Source organism: Vicugna pacos, chromosome 6, assembly GCF_048564905.1.
Source record: "Vicugna pacos chromosome 6, VicPac4, whole genome shotgun sequence".
Taxonomy (NCBI): Eukaryota; Metazoa; Chordata; class Mammalia; order Artiodactyla; family Camelidae; genus Vicugna; species Vicugna pacos.
The window spans coordinates 21,368,270-21,384,844 of NC_132992.1; the positions used below are offsets into that span (position 1 = coordinate 21,368,270).

Sequence of the window (16,575 nt, forward strand, 5' to 3'; positions counted from 1 at the left end):
GTGGAAACAGCAGTGGTTTGATTAACATTAGGATTTAAGTCCTCACTCTGCCCTGACTACTGTGTAAAAACTTGTGCAGTAGATCTGGAATCCAGTCTCCTTCCTTGTGCCATGGAGTAAGTCTTTGTTTTCTTCCAGGTCTACCTGTCTATGACTTTATTATCTTGTGCATGTCTGCTCTGCTCAGCTCTTTATGCTAACCTAAGTCCCTTAGCCAAGTGGTTCTCAAAGCATGGCTCCTGGACAGCACCACTGACCTCACTTAGGAGCTTGTTAGAAATGCACATTTTCAAGCCCCTCCCCAGATCTACAGAAAATCTGGGAGGTGAGGCCTAGCAGCCCGTGTTTTAACAAGCTTTCCCGGTGATCCCGAGGCACACGACAGTTTGAGAACCACGACCTAGCCCATGAAGCCCAGGATACTCACCACCCAGTCACTCAGGCCCCTCCAATTCCCTGACTTGCTTTTGATCTGACCCTTATCCAGCCCCAACCCCAACCCCTGGGCTCCATAGTCCTGACTGATTTCTTGGCCCTTTTAGTTTTGGTCTCCGGTGCTGGTGTTCCTCAGGGCACTACCCCAGACCCTCTTTTCCTCTCGCTCTCCACACTCTTCCTAAACACTCACATCTTCTGTGGCTGAACTGATCATCATAATAGACATTTTTAATCCTTTTGCATCACAGAACTCTGTGCAATTATAAATGCTATGGGCCTTTCAGACAAATACATAGACATACATTTCACAGAATCTCTGAAGCCACCCATGGACCCCAGATTAAACCCTTCTATACACTGATGACTCCTAAAAGTCTCTGTCTTTAAGCTAGATTACTCTTATGAGCTCCAGGCTCACCCCACTGGGTATTTCCTACAAGTACCTCAAACTCAACATGTCCAAAGTTAGATCCATCTTCCTTCCCCCAACACCAGCAACCCACATTCCTTATCATCACACCTTCTACTGAAGGCAGAAACTTGGTATCATCCTTACTCTTCCCTCTGGACCCATATCCAGTCAATCCCCATGACCTACCTATCCCACCTCCTAACTATCTCCCATGCTTCTTTATTCTTCGCCATGTTTACTGTTCCCACCCTTAGTTTTGGCCACCATTATTTTTCAGCTAATGTCCCCAACAATCTCCTAACTGACCTACCTGCTGCTAGTCTTACTTTAAAAAAAAAAAAAAAATTTCCCAGTTTCTAGAGTGACCTGTCATAAAGTCTGATCTAACGTATAGAGGTGTGTTAACCTCTTATCTAAAACTCTTTATGGCTCCCAGCTCTTTTAAGGTTCAAGTCCAAACTTCTACCGACTGTTTACAAGGCCTTTCACAATCTTACCTCTAACTCAACAGCTTCATTGACGGCCATGTCCCACATCCCCTCCACTGTCCCTTACACTTCGTATTTCAGCCTTTATTTACTTGACCATTTCAACTGAATTACTAATGGTTCCCCAAATGAGCCGCGTCTGGCATAGCCTCTGCACTTTACACAGTTCTTCCCTCTGCCTGGAACATGTCTTGACCTCTCCACCCAGACTCTGCAATTTAGTCATACGTTCCACTGGAAAGCCTCCTCTAGTTACTCGAAGAACTTGTTCCAAGAATACTCACACTTACTCTTTCCGGAGCACTGAGTACGCTGAACTATTACTATTTACTTTTCCGTATCTTCCACTAACCATAGGCTCTTTTAAGGGCAGGGACTACTACATTTTACTTGTCTGTGCAGCTGTGGCACCTGGAACAGTGCCTGGCACGCAACAGGCATTCAATAAAATGTTGTAACAGGAAAAATGCATGGATGAATAACAATACAGGACTTTGGGGAGTCTAATCAAAACTCCAGACTGCATGTGAAATCTCTGGGTAGCTACAACTCTACCTTAAGAGACAAGAGTGACTATGAATCTCACAAATGTATTTTCTATTCTGTAATCTCACACTGTGAGGTAGTAAGTGTTAAGCTAAGATAAGCCAAGTGTTTACATCTAACGACTTTATGGAAGGTGCCCACGCTATGCAGAGCTGGGGCGAGGGGGTGGATGGCCAGAGGTCATTTCACTGTGAATTAGCCCCCCACCCTCCAGCATGAGGGTGCCAGGCTTCTTGCTGTGCTCTCACCAAGTCCTGCAGTTCTCTCAGTTGTTTTCCGGTCAGTCCCCCAATGCCCAGATCCTCCTCATCCTCTTCTGGCTGGGCACTGACATTACCAGAAGACGGACCCTGTTTGATAAAGAACTCTTCGTGCTGGTCCAAGAGGAGTCCATGTAGCATCCAGGCTGAGAGCTGCTTATACATGACCCCGTGACACACGGCCAGGATTCTGAGCGGAGGAAAGCAAGAGCCTTAGGAGTCCACTTAGAGAACACTAAGCCCCACGCGGGCACAGAGGGCAGGCTGTGAACTGCCACAGGATGAACAGAGGCCTGGGAGTTTCGTCAGTCGGAAGGGAAATGACCAATTAAGCTAAAAATAATTGTGTGATTTTAACTTAAATGTCTGTGAACTAAGTGATTAAATTTCCAAACTTGTAGCCTACAAACCGAAGTCGGAAATGTTTAGACTTCACGTCTTCTTTCCTCGTTTTGAGTGAAGTGAGTTTCAAAAGGGATGATCCCTGTTAAAATTAAATGGGTTTATTTAGGAGTCTCTTTTCAGCTAACACAGTATTAAATTAGTTTTATTTTTGTTGGAATCACATAATGAGAGTAGATTCAGTATGTGAGAGGCAGGTATTACCTGGAAAAGTATTACCCGACAAAATGCAGAGACTAAAACAAAACGCAGAAATGTCTTTGGAGGTTGGGATATTCACATGGTCTCAAGGGATCACCCCTCAGATACCATCTTAATGACAAAGGGGAAAATGTCCCTCTAAAACAGAGATCTGGTGGAAAACATCTAAATCAAGTGATCAAACTTTACACCAGTAATGGGACAAACATACTTTTTGTGCTTTCTGATATGATCCAACAGGAAAGAATATGATATACGCAGCATCCTTGCCAAAAACGTTCAACCTGAGCCTAATCATGATGAAATAATCAGAAAAATCCAGATTGCGGAACATTCTACAAGACAACTGGTCAGGACTCTTAAAATGTCAGTGTTATCAAAGATTAAAAAAAATAAAAAATGCAAGGAAGTGGACTTTCCAAATTAAAGACTGAAAAGACCTGGCAACCAAATACAAATATGAAGACTGATAGGATTTTATTTTTTCTACTGAGGTAGTCAATTTACAATGTTGTGTTAATTTCTGGTGTAGCACTGATTGGACCTTGACTGTAAAAAAGAAAAGCTAGGACTTTTGAGGGACAACTGGGGAAATTCAGATATATTTTGGATATTATTGAATTAATGTTAACGTTCTTGGGTGTAATATGGGGTTGAGGTTACATAAGAGAATGCCCTTTTCTAAAAACAGATATAAGCTCAAAGTATTTAGGGGTTAAGTTTTATGATATTTGTGACTACTTTCAAATAATTCAGCAAAAAAATAGTGTTGTGCATGCACCAGTGTGTTTACTTATACATTTCACAGTTCACAGAGAGGAAGAAAGAAAAGAAAAATCAAATGTGGCAAAACAACTTGTGAAAACCAAAGGATATACAGGTGTTCACTGTACTGTTCTTTAAACTTTTTGTAGATTTGAAAAAATTTTCAAAACAAATTAGGGAGAAAAAGAAACTGCTATTTGTAGTATGCTAAATGAATGGAATCTCTCTTTAAAAAACACAATCAAATGGGAAGCCATTTACATTTTGCACATCTGAGTATGTGGTCTGTAAAATTTGGTCCCTGCAAATGTACAACATGTATATAACATGTTATTATATGAGATTTTATATCCTATGCATAAAACTACATATATCCACACAGAGAGAAACTGTAGAGGATATACACCAAAAGTTAAATTAGGTTATCTCAAGGGACTGAGATTAGCGGTGATTTTTTCCTTCTCTTTGCATGTCTATATTTTCTACGGTCAAAATGCAGTTTTATCAGAAAACAAAACCCACACAACAATAGAGAATTAAGTCCCTAAAACATGTTTTGGAAAGTTTCCTGCTCTTCTGAGAATTTATTTGTGCGGCAGTTAAAGTAGAGATTGTTTAAGAGTTGTAAGATCATCAATTCCAATTTTGCAATTAATGCCATACCCTCTTTTTAAAAAATAGGGAGGATGAGGGAAATAGGAAGGTCGAACAAGCAGTCTTTGATCATACTCCACATGTGTTTAATGCAGTTGTAATCATAAGACATATAGTTTTGTATCCTTTTTCCAGTATTGTAAAAATATTCTTATTTGTTGTTATAATATTTATAATTTTAATTGCTTATAGTCTATCAAGTGAATAATATATATTTAGCTTTCTTCTGCAGCTGGTAATTTTTTGAATTTCTTGATATAGTAGACAACATTGCAATAAATGATGACTGTGCATATGGTTATTTTCTTTTGACTAATTTTGTTAGGATAAAATTCTTAAGAATGGCATTAGGAGATTATAAAGCCGCTCAAAATACACATATTTAGACACAGCCAAGCATAATCCGGCACATGTAATGGAAATTCTCCAAGGAAAATGAGATCCAAAATGAAAAAGGATTTCCTCAAGGCCATCTAGGCACCTAGATCCTAGCTTTGACACACTTTACAACCCTCTTTCTGCACTTTCTGAGCCATTGGAAGGATTGCATGGGCTCCTCTGCTCATAGGGCTTTTCTCTCCTGGTCATAACTTTTCCCGGAGGGAAACCCGAGATGACCGGAACATAAAACAAGTGCAAAGTCAAGTCACTTTGACCAACCACCCACCCCCCTACCCCAATGAAGCCACGACTTACTTTTCTAGTGCACTGCGAACAGGAGGCAACCCTCCACAGCTGTGTTTGTATACTGTTTCCAGGATCTGACAGCCATGAATCTGGGGAAAATACAGCCTTGTCAAACTGGATTCTGTTCTAATAGTTCATGCAGCACAATCTCACATTCCACATTCAATGCAGAGGGCACAATCCACAGAGAATGGAAGTAAGCTTTCTCATAAGAGCTCTGCATAGTTCCGATTCTGATTCCAATTTCAACGTGTATGGGGTTTTCCCACACCCCCAAGCAATTCTCTGACACCAGCTGGGGTGTCCTACCATCCAACTTAATTCTAACACTACACAGAGATAGCGCCAGATTCCACAGGTAAAGGGCTCGGTCCCACAAGCCTGCCCTCCACTTCTGACGCCAATAACAAGCCCAGGTTGTTACCTGTGCTCCTCACAGGCTGGCTATCAGAGGTTCCTACAACCCCCTCCTTCACCAGTTTGCTAGAGCAGCTCACAGAACTCAGGAAATCCTTTTATTCACTAGATTACCAATTTATCACAAAGGACACAAAAGGATACAAATCAATAGATGAAAGCTTACGTAGGGCGAGGTCCTGAAAAAAGGAGCTTCTGTCCCCGAGGGGCTTGGGCCCAGCACAGTGGGATGTAGGGGTGGCCTGGTTCACCAACCTGGAAGCTCTCTGAATCCTCCTTTTGAGTCTTTATGGAGCCTTTGTTACAGGCACAGCTGATTAAATCACCTAAATCACTGACCATCGGTGATCGAACTCAGCTTCCAGACCCCAGCCCCAATCCCTTCCCCAGAGATCAGGAGGAGAGGTGGGACTGAAAGTTCCAACCCTCCAATCACACAGTTGCTTCCCCTGGCAACCTGCCCCCATCCTCCAAAAGTCACTGCATTAACATAAACTCAGGTGTGCTCGATGGGGGTTTGTTATGAATTCGTCCACTTTTTTTGCTCTAATTACTTAGGAGATTACAAGTTTTAGGAACTCTGTGACAGAAATGGGATGAAGACCAAATATATATATTTCTTACTATAAATCACAATATCACAATAGTTGTTCTCAGGGTTCGGACCCTCCACCATCTCCCCGCCCCACCCCACCCCACCGCCCAGCAGCATCAGCATCACCTGGAAGCCAGTAACAAATGCAAATCCAGAACTAGTGAATCAGAATCTCTGGGGTAAGACCCAGTGATCTGGTTTAAACAGTCTGCTCCAGGTGATTCTAATGCACAGTGAGGTTTGGGAACTGCTGCACTAGGGAAACCAGAATTTTCTAGAGTTGAAATTCTAAGCAAAGAGGTAGAGAGCTCTTTCTTCAGATTAAGGCCTAATTCAGACCACTTATGAGGTATACACTTTTCTAAAAATCTGCTTCCTTTTTCTATGTCCTTTTGGCTCTCCTTTAAAAAAAAACAAAACTTCTTTTTGAGGTATAAGTCACATACCATAAAATTCACCACCACAATTCAGTTTTAAAACATTTCCATCACCCTCAAAGAATCCCTTGTGCCTGTCTGCATCATCCCTGTTCTCACCCACAGCCTATGTTCTTGACAACCTCATTTTTTTGAGCCTTAGCACACAGCTTCCTACCACCACCCTGGCAAGAGGGAAGGTTTGCCCATCTGCAATCCTTCTACTCATTTTCCATTCTCCTTCCTGTGGCCAATAAAGCTCAGAGTCAACTGAGAGATGCAGCTACGCGTGGACCCCTATACTAACTCCACTAATCTAGAAGGTCCCCTCCAATCTTGGGACATGGTTAGTAGAGCGGTTAAGAGCACAGTCTTTGGAGTCAGACATACCTGGGTTTATATCCCAGCCTACCATTTACTACCATCTGTGTGACTCTAAGCTCATTCCTTAACCTGTTTGACTCCTTAGAGGACTAACTGTGATAATGTATGTGAAGCACGTAGCAGTATTTAGCAGGTATACAGCAAGTGCACAGTAAAAGCTCGATGTTATCTGATGAGGGCAATCAGCTCTGCAGAGCCAAAGAGCACCTCCCCTACTGGCATTTCTGGAACAGGATGAACGCAGCAGAGTATAAGTTTCTAGACTTATACAACAACAGCAACAACAACAAAATCAAGTAGCAACCTGGCAAATTAACTGGTTAACTAGTTATATTCAAGTGAACACTCCTAATAGGCTAAGGCAAAAATTTAACAGCTTAATAACATGAATAAACTAAACAATTTCCCCATTTGTCCTTTTGATTCAATTATGAATCAGCAGATTCGTCCAATGTAAAATCTCAAAGCACCACAGTTACTCATTCTGTCCAGAAAAGACATGCTCTGGACATTGGAGGCCCTAACTTTTCAATGCATATGATAAAAACTTGTGATAAGAATAGGCATATTGAGGGGGAGGGTATAGCTCAGTGGTAGAGTGAGTGCTTAACATGCATGAGGTCCTGGGTTTAATCCCTAGCACCCGTATTTAAAAAAAAAAAAGGCACATTTAACTAACAAACATCTAGGTTTCACCCAACTCTTAGAAAACTACCAAAACCCTAAGTATAAACCTATTACCGCCTTTCTTTCTAAGGATTAACTTTCTGCATCTCTGCAAGATCCATGTTCAACAGTTCTAGATCCTTAGTGCCAAAAGCTCTCACCATCCATACATTACTCTCTCACCCAGCAGCTTCTTGAGGTACATCTATCATCATTTCCCACATCTTCCGGACCAGGAGGTGCTTAAGGGCAGGGTCATAACTTATTTTTGCATTCCTGATACTTAGCGTGATACCCAAGCAGATGTTGCTGAATGAATAAATACATAAATAAAAACTTAGGGGGTGGAAAGGGATAAATTGGGAATTCGAAATTTGCACCTCTTGGGGAGTGATGGAAATGTTAGCTATCTTGAGTGTGGTGGTGGTTTCATTGGTGTATACATCTATCAAAATTCATCAAATTGTTCATCTGAAATATGTGTACTTTACTGTACGGAATCATACCACAATAAAGGTGTTAAACATAAGTAAACACATATATATGTATGTACTACTGAAAACTAGGGTCTTCAGAAAAGGATGTAAAGGAAAATTAATTACAAGTATTTCCTTTGTGTTTACCAGAGTGAAAGGAAAAAGAAAAATTCTCACCTTTTGACTTTTAATTTGTTCTACTACAACCATTACAGAGGGGAAAAGGAGCTGGAACTGCAAAGCAGAGAATATTAGGTTGGTACAAAATTGGTTCAAATACAAGGGGAAAAAGTCACTCAGGAAATGCCTTCATTTCTAAATAGCCGCACTTAACATAAACATGGCAATATCACAGAACAGCCAAGACCCAGTATCCTAAGGCAATTTGATAAGGGGGCTGGCTGCAGACAGAAAGGGCAGACAGAAGCAGTTTCTATGCCTGAGGCCAATCTAGAGCCCTAACAGCAGACAGTAGACTTTCACTAAATTTGGAGGTTTTCAAAGTTCTGATCTAGGAAAGCATACAAAATATAAAATGCTAGGCTCTGAATCCAGAAGGAAAAAAGTTCTCAAAAACAATATCATAAATTTGATTATTCTAATGGTATCAACAGATTCCAAAGCACTTTGTTACCCGGGCAGCATACCTGATCTAAGGAGTAATTGACATGTGAGATGGAGAGATGGGGGTCAGCCAGGAACTGCAACAAAAACACTGTGATTAGGGCTCCACGCAAATTATCTTTAATCTATTTGATCTATGAAAACTGGAAGGGAATCTGAGAGTAGGCTTAGGGTTCGTTTTAGGCTATTGAGAATTCATAATTTACAGTAGATTATTAATTTTAATTTTCAAGTGATGACAAAACCAAAGCTAGGGCTCATCTATAGTCACTCAGGACCCTTTGCCATGATCTGCACGCCACTTTGATCATGGCTTGGGCGGTCACAGAGAGCGCACTGTACCCTCCAGCCACGCAGAATATAGCTCATTCTTTACCTGACAGTATCAAAGCGCATTTCAAATTCAAGAACAGGCCCTGATCTGCTGTCCTAGAGGTGTTGTTTCCCACATCCCCTCTCACCTCTTGTTCCAAATCGAGCAATGCTTGGCGATAAGGCTGCAAAACTGAATCTAGTCCCGTGCAGAAGGCCCTTAGGTAGATTCCATGTAACCCACCTTGGCCCTGCTGAGATGGATGGTGATCCTGAAATCAAACAAAGAGAAGTCAGCTTCTCAGCTCAGACCCTGAAACCCAAGGAAGACGTTATCCTTTATTAGTGGCACTGTTTTTTCTTAAATAATTCCCTATCAAACCAGTGCTTCCCCAAGAGGAAAACCTGACTGAAGACACAGATTTTGAGTCCTGACCTTTTAAAATGTGATAATATTTTAATTTTCCAAGTGGCTCAGATGTTCCAAACAATCAGACATTACTCCATACTGTCAGTGGAGATTTTTCTATGACTCAATTCTAATCTTGTAACTTCCAACTTAAGTCACTTTGGTGGCTTCCCCTTGCCCCAGAATAATATCTAAACTCTCTTACAAGGCATACGATGACTTCTGCATTCTGTCCCTTTCCCTTTTTCCAAAATTATCTTTCACTGCTTCCAATTTCACATACTCATTTCCAAACTACTCAGAGTTCACTGAATATGCCTTGCTCCATTTCTCACCCCCGTGAATCTGCGTGTGTTCTGCTTATAACTGCACTCATCTTTGTGACACATACCTGCTCTTCCTGCAGGACCCAACTCAAGCATCTCTTTTCTGCAAAGCCCTGCCTAACTCCCCCTAGGGAATTAAAATCTCCCAACTTTGTTGCTTGCATAGCATCTCTATTTTGTGTTGGAATTGCACTTTTGTTTATCTGTCCTCTCACTAGACCAGAAGCTTCAGGAAGCGAGGGCCCACACTTTATTCATCTTTGCATTTCAGTTCCTAGCACAGTTCTTTAAAGAGAGGGTAAATATTTACCGAATAAACAAAATGGACTCAATCCTCCTTCCAACAATGCTTCTCCTGCCTGGCATGGCAATTCATCAGAAACATGAATCTGATAGCTAACACGGGGAGTTACAAGACACTCACCAAGAGGCTATTTACCAATATGGCTTGTCTTTCAAGAACACTGCAATTTTTGTAAGTGCATCCTTCTTCTACGTGGGGGAGTTGCAGTTAACAGTTGACTAGAGGCCATGATGACTAGCCTTTCTGGCCATGTACTGATTTGAGTGATCAGTGGTGGTGGTAGATACCATAGTAGAATTCAGCAACAAATGTGGTAGGAAGCTTGGGCTCAGGGGTTATAAGGCACATTGTAGCCAGAGGATGCTGCAAAGGGTACAAGTAGTCCCTGGAGACACATGTTCACAGCTATAAAAAGAACAGCATGGGCACAGGGTGAAACAGACCAGACTGGCTTACAATCAGGCAATTTTGTTTTCACTTTGTGTCATTCCAGACAACTGATGTCTTCATTTATCACAAAATGAAAGAGAAAATGAGTATGCTTTTTACTTTTCTAAAAAAAGAGATACTATAGATATCTTTAGAATTTGAGAAAGTAGGAATTCACATATTATATAAGATCCACATGGTCACACGAATATAGAACAGGTTTTTTCCCAAGTGTTATATAAAAAAAAAAAACACCTTAAAATTAGAGGCCTTTTCATCAAAATTAATATGTGTATATACAGGCTCCAACTTTGAAAATTATGTCATTAATATGATTTCATAGCAAGCTTTGAAAACTGTGTCATTAATATGATTGCATAGCCAACTGGCATTGATTAAATTTAAATTCATGTTTAGCCTGAGTATTTTCTCTGCAACAAAATCAGCTGGAGAGAGCCAGAGTCCCTGTCCAAGAGGAAAATATAAGGCATTATTCTTCAGCTCCTTTGCCCCACAGATTACCATCAAGGGTCTGACAACAAACTCGTGCAACAGGTGGTACTGACTGCATTGTTTCAGAAAAGCATCCTTCCTTTCTTTTCTAGAAGTCTCTACCTTTCTCTTCAACCAGAATCATTCTTTCCACTCGAAAACAGTCGTCACTGAATCAGAGTCACACAATTCAACAATCTTTTTACTTACCACTGACAGAATTGCAGACTGTTAAAAGCAAACTTCAAAATTTCTCTTAAAAAAATTTGAACCTTTACTGCATACCGGGCACTTCACATGAATTACCTTGTTTAATACCTCACACAGGTACTATCTATTATTCCCATTTCATATGTAACGAAACTGAGCCTCAGTTATTGAATGAGCATCAGGTTACTGCAGAGCAGTCTATGGCCAGTAAATGATGGAAGGGACACAAATCCTTGACCTCTACAATATAAAGCACTGACTTCCAATTAATTCATATTAATGGATAATATTTATGAAGTGCTTATCACATGTCAAGCACCTTCTCTGGCTTTACTCTTATTTACAAATAAGAAAAATGAAGCCTGAAGATTTTAGTTACCTGCCTCAATGTGACAAGGTAGTCAGAAGCAGAGTGGCAAAAGAATTTGAAATAATGCTTTGTGTTTTCACCTCTGGAATTGGAACTCTGGTCCAGCTCGAACTGATTTAATTCAGTTCTCCTAAAACTCAGGCAAAGCCAATCTGCCTAAATTGGTCCCTGTGTATGTTTTCCCCTTGTTTGAGGTCCAGTCACCTGGTGTTCACTTGAGTAATTCCAGTGATGAGAAATTCACAAGTCCTTGGCACTTAGGTCACATGAATTACCAATGGATTCAGTGAAAGCTTGATGTAGCTCCTGCCCTTGGGAGGTGTACGTTCCCTGAGAACAGGAACCTACCTGCTGCTGCACATGGCCCGTGTATTGTTCAATGAACTCGGTGAAGCGAATGTAGTCTGTGCCCAGCCGGCAGAGTCGATTCAGGACGCTGGTTTCACTGGGATGGAGAAATGGGAAGTCCTGTGACACCTGCAGGAGAGGAAAAACGCTAAAAACACTGATGCCTGCTATTCACTGCTTGCTAGCACTATCGTTTCCCTCCGCAAGATGCCCATCTAAGATTGGTAGGTTCTAGAAAACGAAAGTATTTCCAAACCAGTGCAAAGACATTGTTCCCCATCCCCAACCTAATTAGTTATTTATTGAAATAGGCAGTGGTGGACAGTAAAGAATTCAAACAATACACGGTGTTCATTAAAAATAAGTCGGTCTCTGCAGAGGCAGCTACTATTACCTATGTCTTTTTTTTAATTAAAGTACAGTTGACTTATATTGTCAGTTTAAAGTGTAACATAATGATTCAGTATTTTTATAGATTACACACCATACAAAGTTATTATAAAACATTGGTTATAGTCCTGTAGTGTACATTACATGCCTGTGACTTAACTTATTTTTTCACTGGTTAGTTTGTACCTCTTAATCCCCTTCACCTATTTCATCCCTTCCCCTACCCTTCTCCCTTCTGGGGACCACCATTTGTTGTATCTATGAATCTGTTTCTGTCTTGATATGTTTGTTTCGTTTTCTAGATTTCACATATAATTGAAATCATATAGTATTTGTCTTTCTCTGTCTGACTTATTTCACTAAGCATAACATCCTCCAGGTCCATCCATGTTTTCATAAATGGCAAGACTTCATTCTTTGATATAGGTAAGTATATTACCTATTTCTAGTGGAACCCTCCAGGGATAGTCTATAAGGATATATGGATTTTTTTTTAACCTGGTTACAATAAAGTCTCTTTAGCAATACTGCTCAAACTTGGGTCTGCAGACTCCAGGGAGTTCTCAGACATATTCTTAGGATTTACAAATTCTCTATGAAACTTTAAATTTTGTTTTCATTTCAATAAAAATGTAAAATTAATATAGCATACTATAATCTGTAAAAGCACCTTATAACTGGACATATAAAGTTAGCATCCATATTTCCATTTGTATTTTTAATTTAAATCATGGCCAAATGATAGCCTAGTATGGTGTATAAAAATTTCACAGCAGTTCAAGTAGAAAAACAGTAGTGGGCAAATGTATTCATTCCATCAACTTAAAAAAATCACTGCAAAATATACATCAAAATTAGCATTTTAGCCATTATTAGTGTACATGTTAGTGACATTGAGTGCATTCATATCGTTGTGCAACCATCACCACCATCCATCTCCAGAACTTTTTCATCTTCCCAAACTAAAACTCTGTACCCATTATACAGTGACTCTCCATTGACCCTTCCCCTAGCCCTTGGCAACCATCCTTCTACCTTCTGTCTCTGTGGATTTGACTACTCTAAATACCTCATGTAAGTGGAAGCATACAATATTTATCCTTTTGCAACTGGCTTATTTCACCTGGCATAGTGTCTTCAAGATTCATCTATGTTTTAGCATCATGTTAGAATTTCTTTCCTTTGAAAGATGAATAATATTCCACTGTATGAATATGTCACATTTTGTTTATTTAACTAATTTGTCCGTGAACACATGAGTTGCTTCTACCTTTCGGTTATTGTGAATAATGCTGCTGTGAACATGGGTGTGCAAATATCTATTTGAGTTCCTGCTTTCACTTCTTTTGGGATATACCCAGGACTGAAATTGCTGGATCATCTTACCAGATGATTAAATTAAAATTCTATGTTTAATTTTTGGGAGCATCACCGCACCATTTTACATTCCCACTGGCTATGCACAAGGGTTCTAATTTCTCCATAACCTCACCAACACTTGTTGTTTTCTTTTTTGGTAATAACCATCCTAAAGGGTATGAAATGATATCACATTGTGCTTTCGATTTGCATTTCCCTAATGATTAGTAACATTGATCATCTTTTCATTTGTTTATTGGCCACTATGTATCTTCTTTGGAGAAACAACCAACTTTTAATGAACACTTACTTATCCCAGGCACTGTGCTAACATTCTAAGATTAAATAATGAACAAAATCAGATATATTTACTACTCCCAAGGAACTTACCATATTTCATATTCATGTTGTATTGTATTTGGTGGATGCCATCTTTATATGACAGTAAATGTGGTAACAAACAGGCAAAGAACAAATTTTCAGTTAGTGATTGCACAATAATTTGATTAGGAATCCACTTAATGTAGATTTTAATGACAGGATGTTAACCATATCTTCAAATTAATAACTTAAGTGGTAGCATGACATAGTGCTTGAGAACCTGGTCTTTGGAGCCATAATGCCTGGGTTTGAATCACTGAGTTGCCTCTTACTTGCTTGATATTTTAGGCAAGCAATACCCTTCTGTGCCTCAGTTTTCATATCTATAAAGTGGAGACAAAGTGTGAGGATTAAATAAATACATGTAAATCACATGTGCCAAGCACATAGCAAATGCTCAATACATGACAGTAATTTTTGTATTATTAGGACAGCTCTACACAGTAATTAAGTGATGCTCCCATTAAAATCGGCATTTTGAGCAGTGCTTGTTGGCAGAGTTCTAGAAAAGTTCAAGGTCCGGTTATTCTGAAACAGCAATCAATACCTTAAAGCTACTGGTACCATTTGGTACAACCTACTTATATGAATAGGCATTCTCTACATTAGAATTACTGAAGTCAAAACAGAAAATACAGAGCCAGATCTGTCACAAAGTCCTTCTACTGTTAAACTCAATATCGACAATTTAGTTTTAGCAAAACAACAGTTTATGTTGTTAGATCAGTGGAAGTTCTGCCTCCCAGGGACACCTGGTAATGTCTGGAGGTATTTTTGCCTGCCTCAACTCAGGGGTACTACTGGCATCTAGCGAGGAGAGGCCATGGATACTGCTAAACATCCTACAGTGCCCAGGGCAGCCCCCTCCACAAAGAATTATCCAGCCAAAATGTCAGCAGTGCCAAGGCTGAGAAACTGTATTAGATTAATGTCAATCTGAATGTATCTATTTGGTAGTTTTATTTATTTTGTAAAAATAATTGGTTTATAGTTGTTGAAGAGTAATATGCTTGAGTTTATAGTTGGCTTAAAGTATATACACATTCAATATTTCAATGAAATGATTTTTATCAACATTGGGCATTCATGACAATTTTTCCTTTTATTCAAATGTGAAGAACACTGTTCTGCAGAAAGCACTCAATGTTTGCTGGTTTTGATGGTCTTTTTTTCCCACAACTATCTTAATACCTACTGTGTGGCAGAAACTGTGCTAGGTGCTCCTGGTACATCTATGAAGAAGACCATTGTGGTCTTTGCCCCCATGGGCAATCTATGTGAGAGAAAACCTATTCACAGGTAATAACGATAAATAGTATGAACTGTGATGTCCAATAAGGGAAATAAACCAGCTGTTGTGATAGAAAATAATGGCAAAAGGAATATACTTAAAAAGGTGGTCAGAGAAAGTTTTTCTGAGAAAGTAACAATACAGCTGAGAACGTCAGGAGGAAAATATTTAATTGAAACTTTTTTAATAAGAAAAATAGGAAGGCGGCTATCTTTCCCATATTCTGTTATCTTTCTACTTCAGACAGCCAAGCATGCACAAATACTTCCTGAACATTTTTCTCCTATATGCCTGGCATTGTGCTAGTTTTACAAGGGAAAATAAACAATAACAAAAGGAATCTGGCTCATAGGTTTTGTAAATCAAGAATGCAATTTTTCTGCTCCTCAACAGCCTGTACTACCAATTTTTCTGCTCCTTAACAGCCTATACTACCAATTCTCATAGGAACAGGCATGACTTTGTGGTCAGACAGAGCTAGTTTCAAATCTTGCCTTGCCAAGACTGGCCACCTGAAGTTCTCTGGGCTTCAGTTTGCTCATTTGTAAACTGGGGCTAACAATACTCAAGTTATTAAGTTACTGAGATGATTAGATAATATTACTAGAAGTAGAAAAGAGTGGTTCAGATACAGGAGCCAGACAGATCTGGGTTCAAGACCAAGTTCACTAATGGCTATGTGATACCTGACACCGGAGTTAATCTCTTATATGGAGATCGGTGGTTGTGAAGATTAAATGCATACAGTATGTAGCCCTTTCTCCTCATACATTCCTGTTACACGAAGCCCCCCCGCCCCAAATTCTAGTGCAGATATTTTCTGGGCAAGGAGTAATGAGGGAAATACTCTGACTCATTTTTTCAATCAACAAAATTGACTGAACCTTTATAGTATGTTAGGCAGTATGTATTTGGACTAGCTTTCAAAACTCAGTTTAAAACAGAGTGCACGGTTAAGATGGGATAAGGTGCCTCCCTCATTTTACATCCAGTCTCCCAGCAATTTCAACCTTAGGCCGGGTCCTGGATCCTCTCCTCCTCGAAGGCGGGGACATAAGGGGTCTGCCCTGTTTCCCGGCCTAGGCCCTCCCAAGGTGTCTACACCACCCTTAGGCTGCACAGTGCCCCAGTTACCCGCCCAGGAACATGCTGCCCCAACACCTCAGCCCCTGCAAACCCCGCCCCTTCGGTCCCTCAGACTCCTCCCCCAGGCACTGGCTCAGGTCCACCCATTCTGCCTTTGCTAGTTCCCGCGCTCCGAGCCGGACAGTACCTGGAGGCCACTCCGCTTGTTCCAGGTGAAAATGGACCCTGGGTACCCGCTCAGGGCCAAGAGCAGTTCGTGGATCATTCCCACGGCGGACGTCAAGTCCCTGTATCTGTCGCACCCTCCTCCAGAGCCTCACCAGGTGACCACGGAGGCGAACGCTCCCTTCTCCACACGCACACAGGCTCCTGAGACTGGCAGTTCTTCTTGACTTTATCCGCACAGACAGTTGCCGCGGAGAGCAGACTGGAAGCCG

General features: G+C 40.5%; 1 protein-coding gene across 3 annotated transcripts in view; it reads right to left on the reverse strand.

Annotated features, from left to right (window-relative positions):
* The window catches only part of TUBGCP4 (tubulin gamma complex component 4), a 38,972-nt gene extending 22,442 nt beyond the window's left edge, over nucleotides 1–16,530 (reverse strand). For all 3 annotated transcript variants that reach the window (XR_012073348.1, XR_012073347.1, XM_031672871.2), the window contains exons 1-7: nucleotides 16,326–16,530; nucleotides 11,632–11,760; nucleotides 8,893–9,015; nucleotides 8,455–8,508; nucleotides 7,985–8,041; nucleotides 4,863–4,942; nucleotides 2,133–2,334 (exon numbers count right to left, since the gene is read on the reverse strand). Coding sequence is in view for 1 of the 3 variants with exons in the window: in XM_031672871.2 (XP_031528731.1) it covers nucleotides 2,133–2,334; nucleotides 4,863–4,942; nucleotides 7,985–8,041; nucleotides 8,455–8,508; nucleotides 8,893–9,015; nucleotides 11,632–11,760; nucleotides 16,326–16,403 (723 nt within the window). In the remaining 2 variants the exon portion in view is untranslated. The remainder of the gene's footprint in view (nucleotides 1–2,132; nucleotides 2,335–4,862; nucleotides 4,943–7,984; nucleotides 8,042–8,454; nucleotides 8,509–8,892; nucleotides 9,016–11,631; nucleotides 11,761–16,325) is intronic.
* Nucleotides 16,531–16,575: the final 45 nt, after the last annotated feature.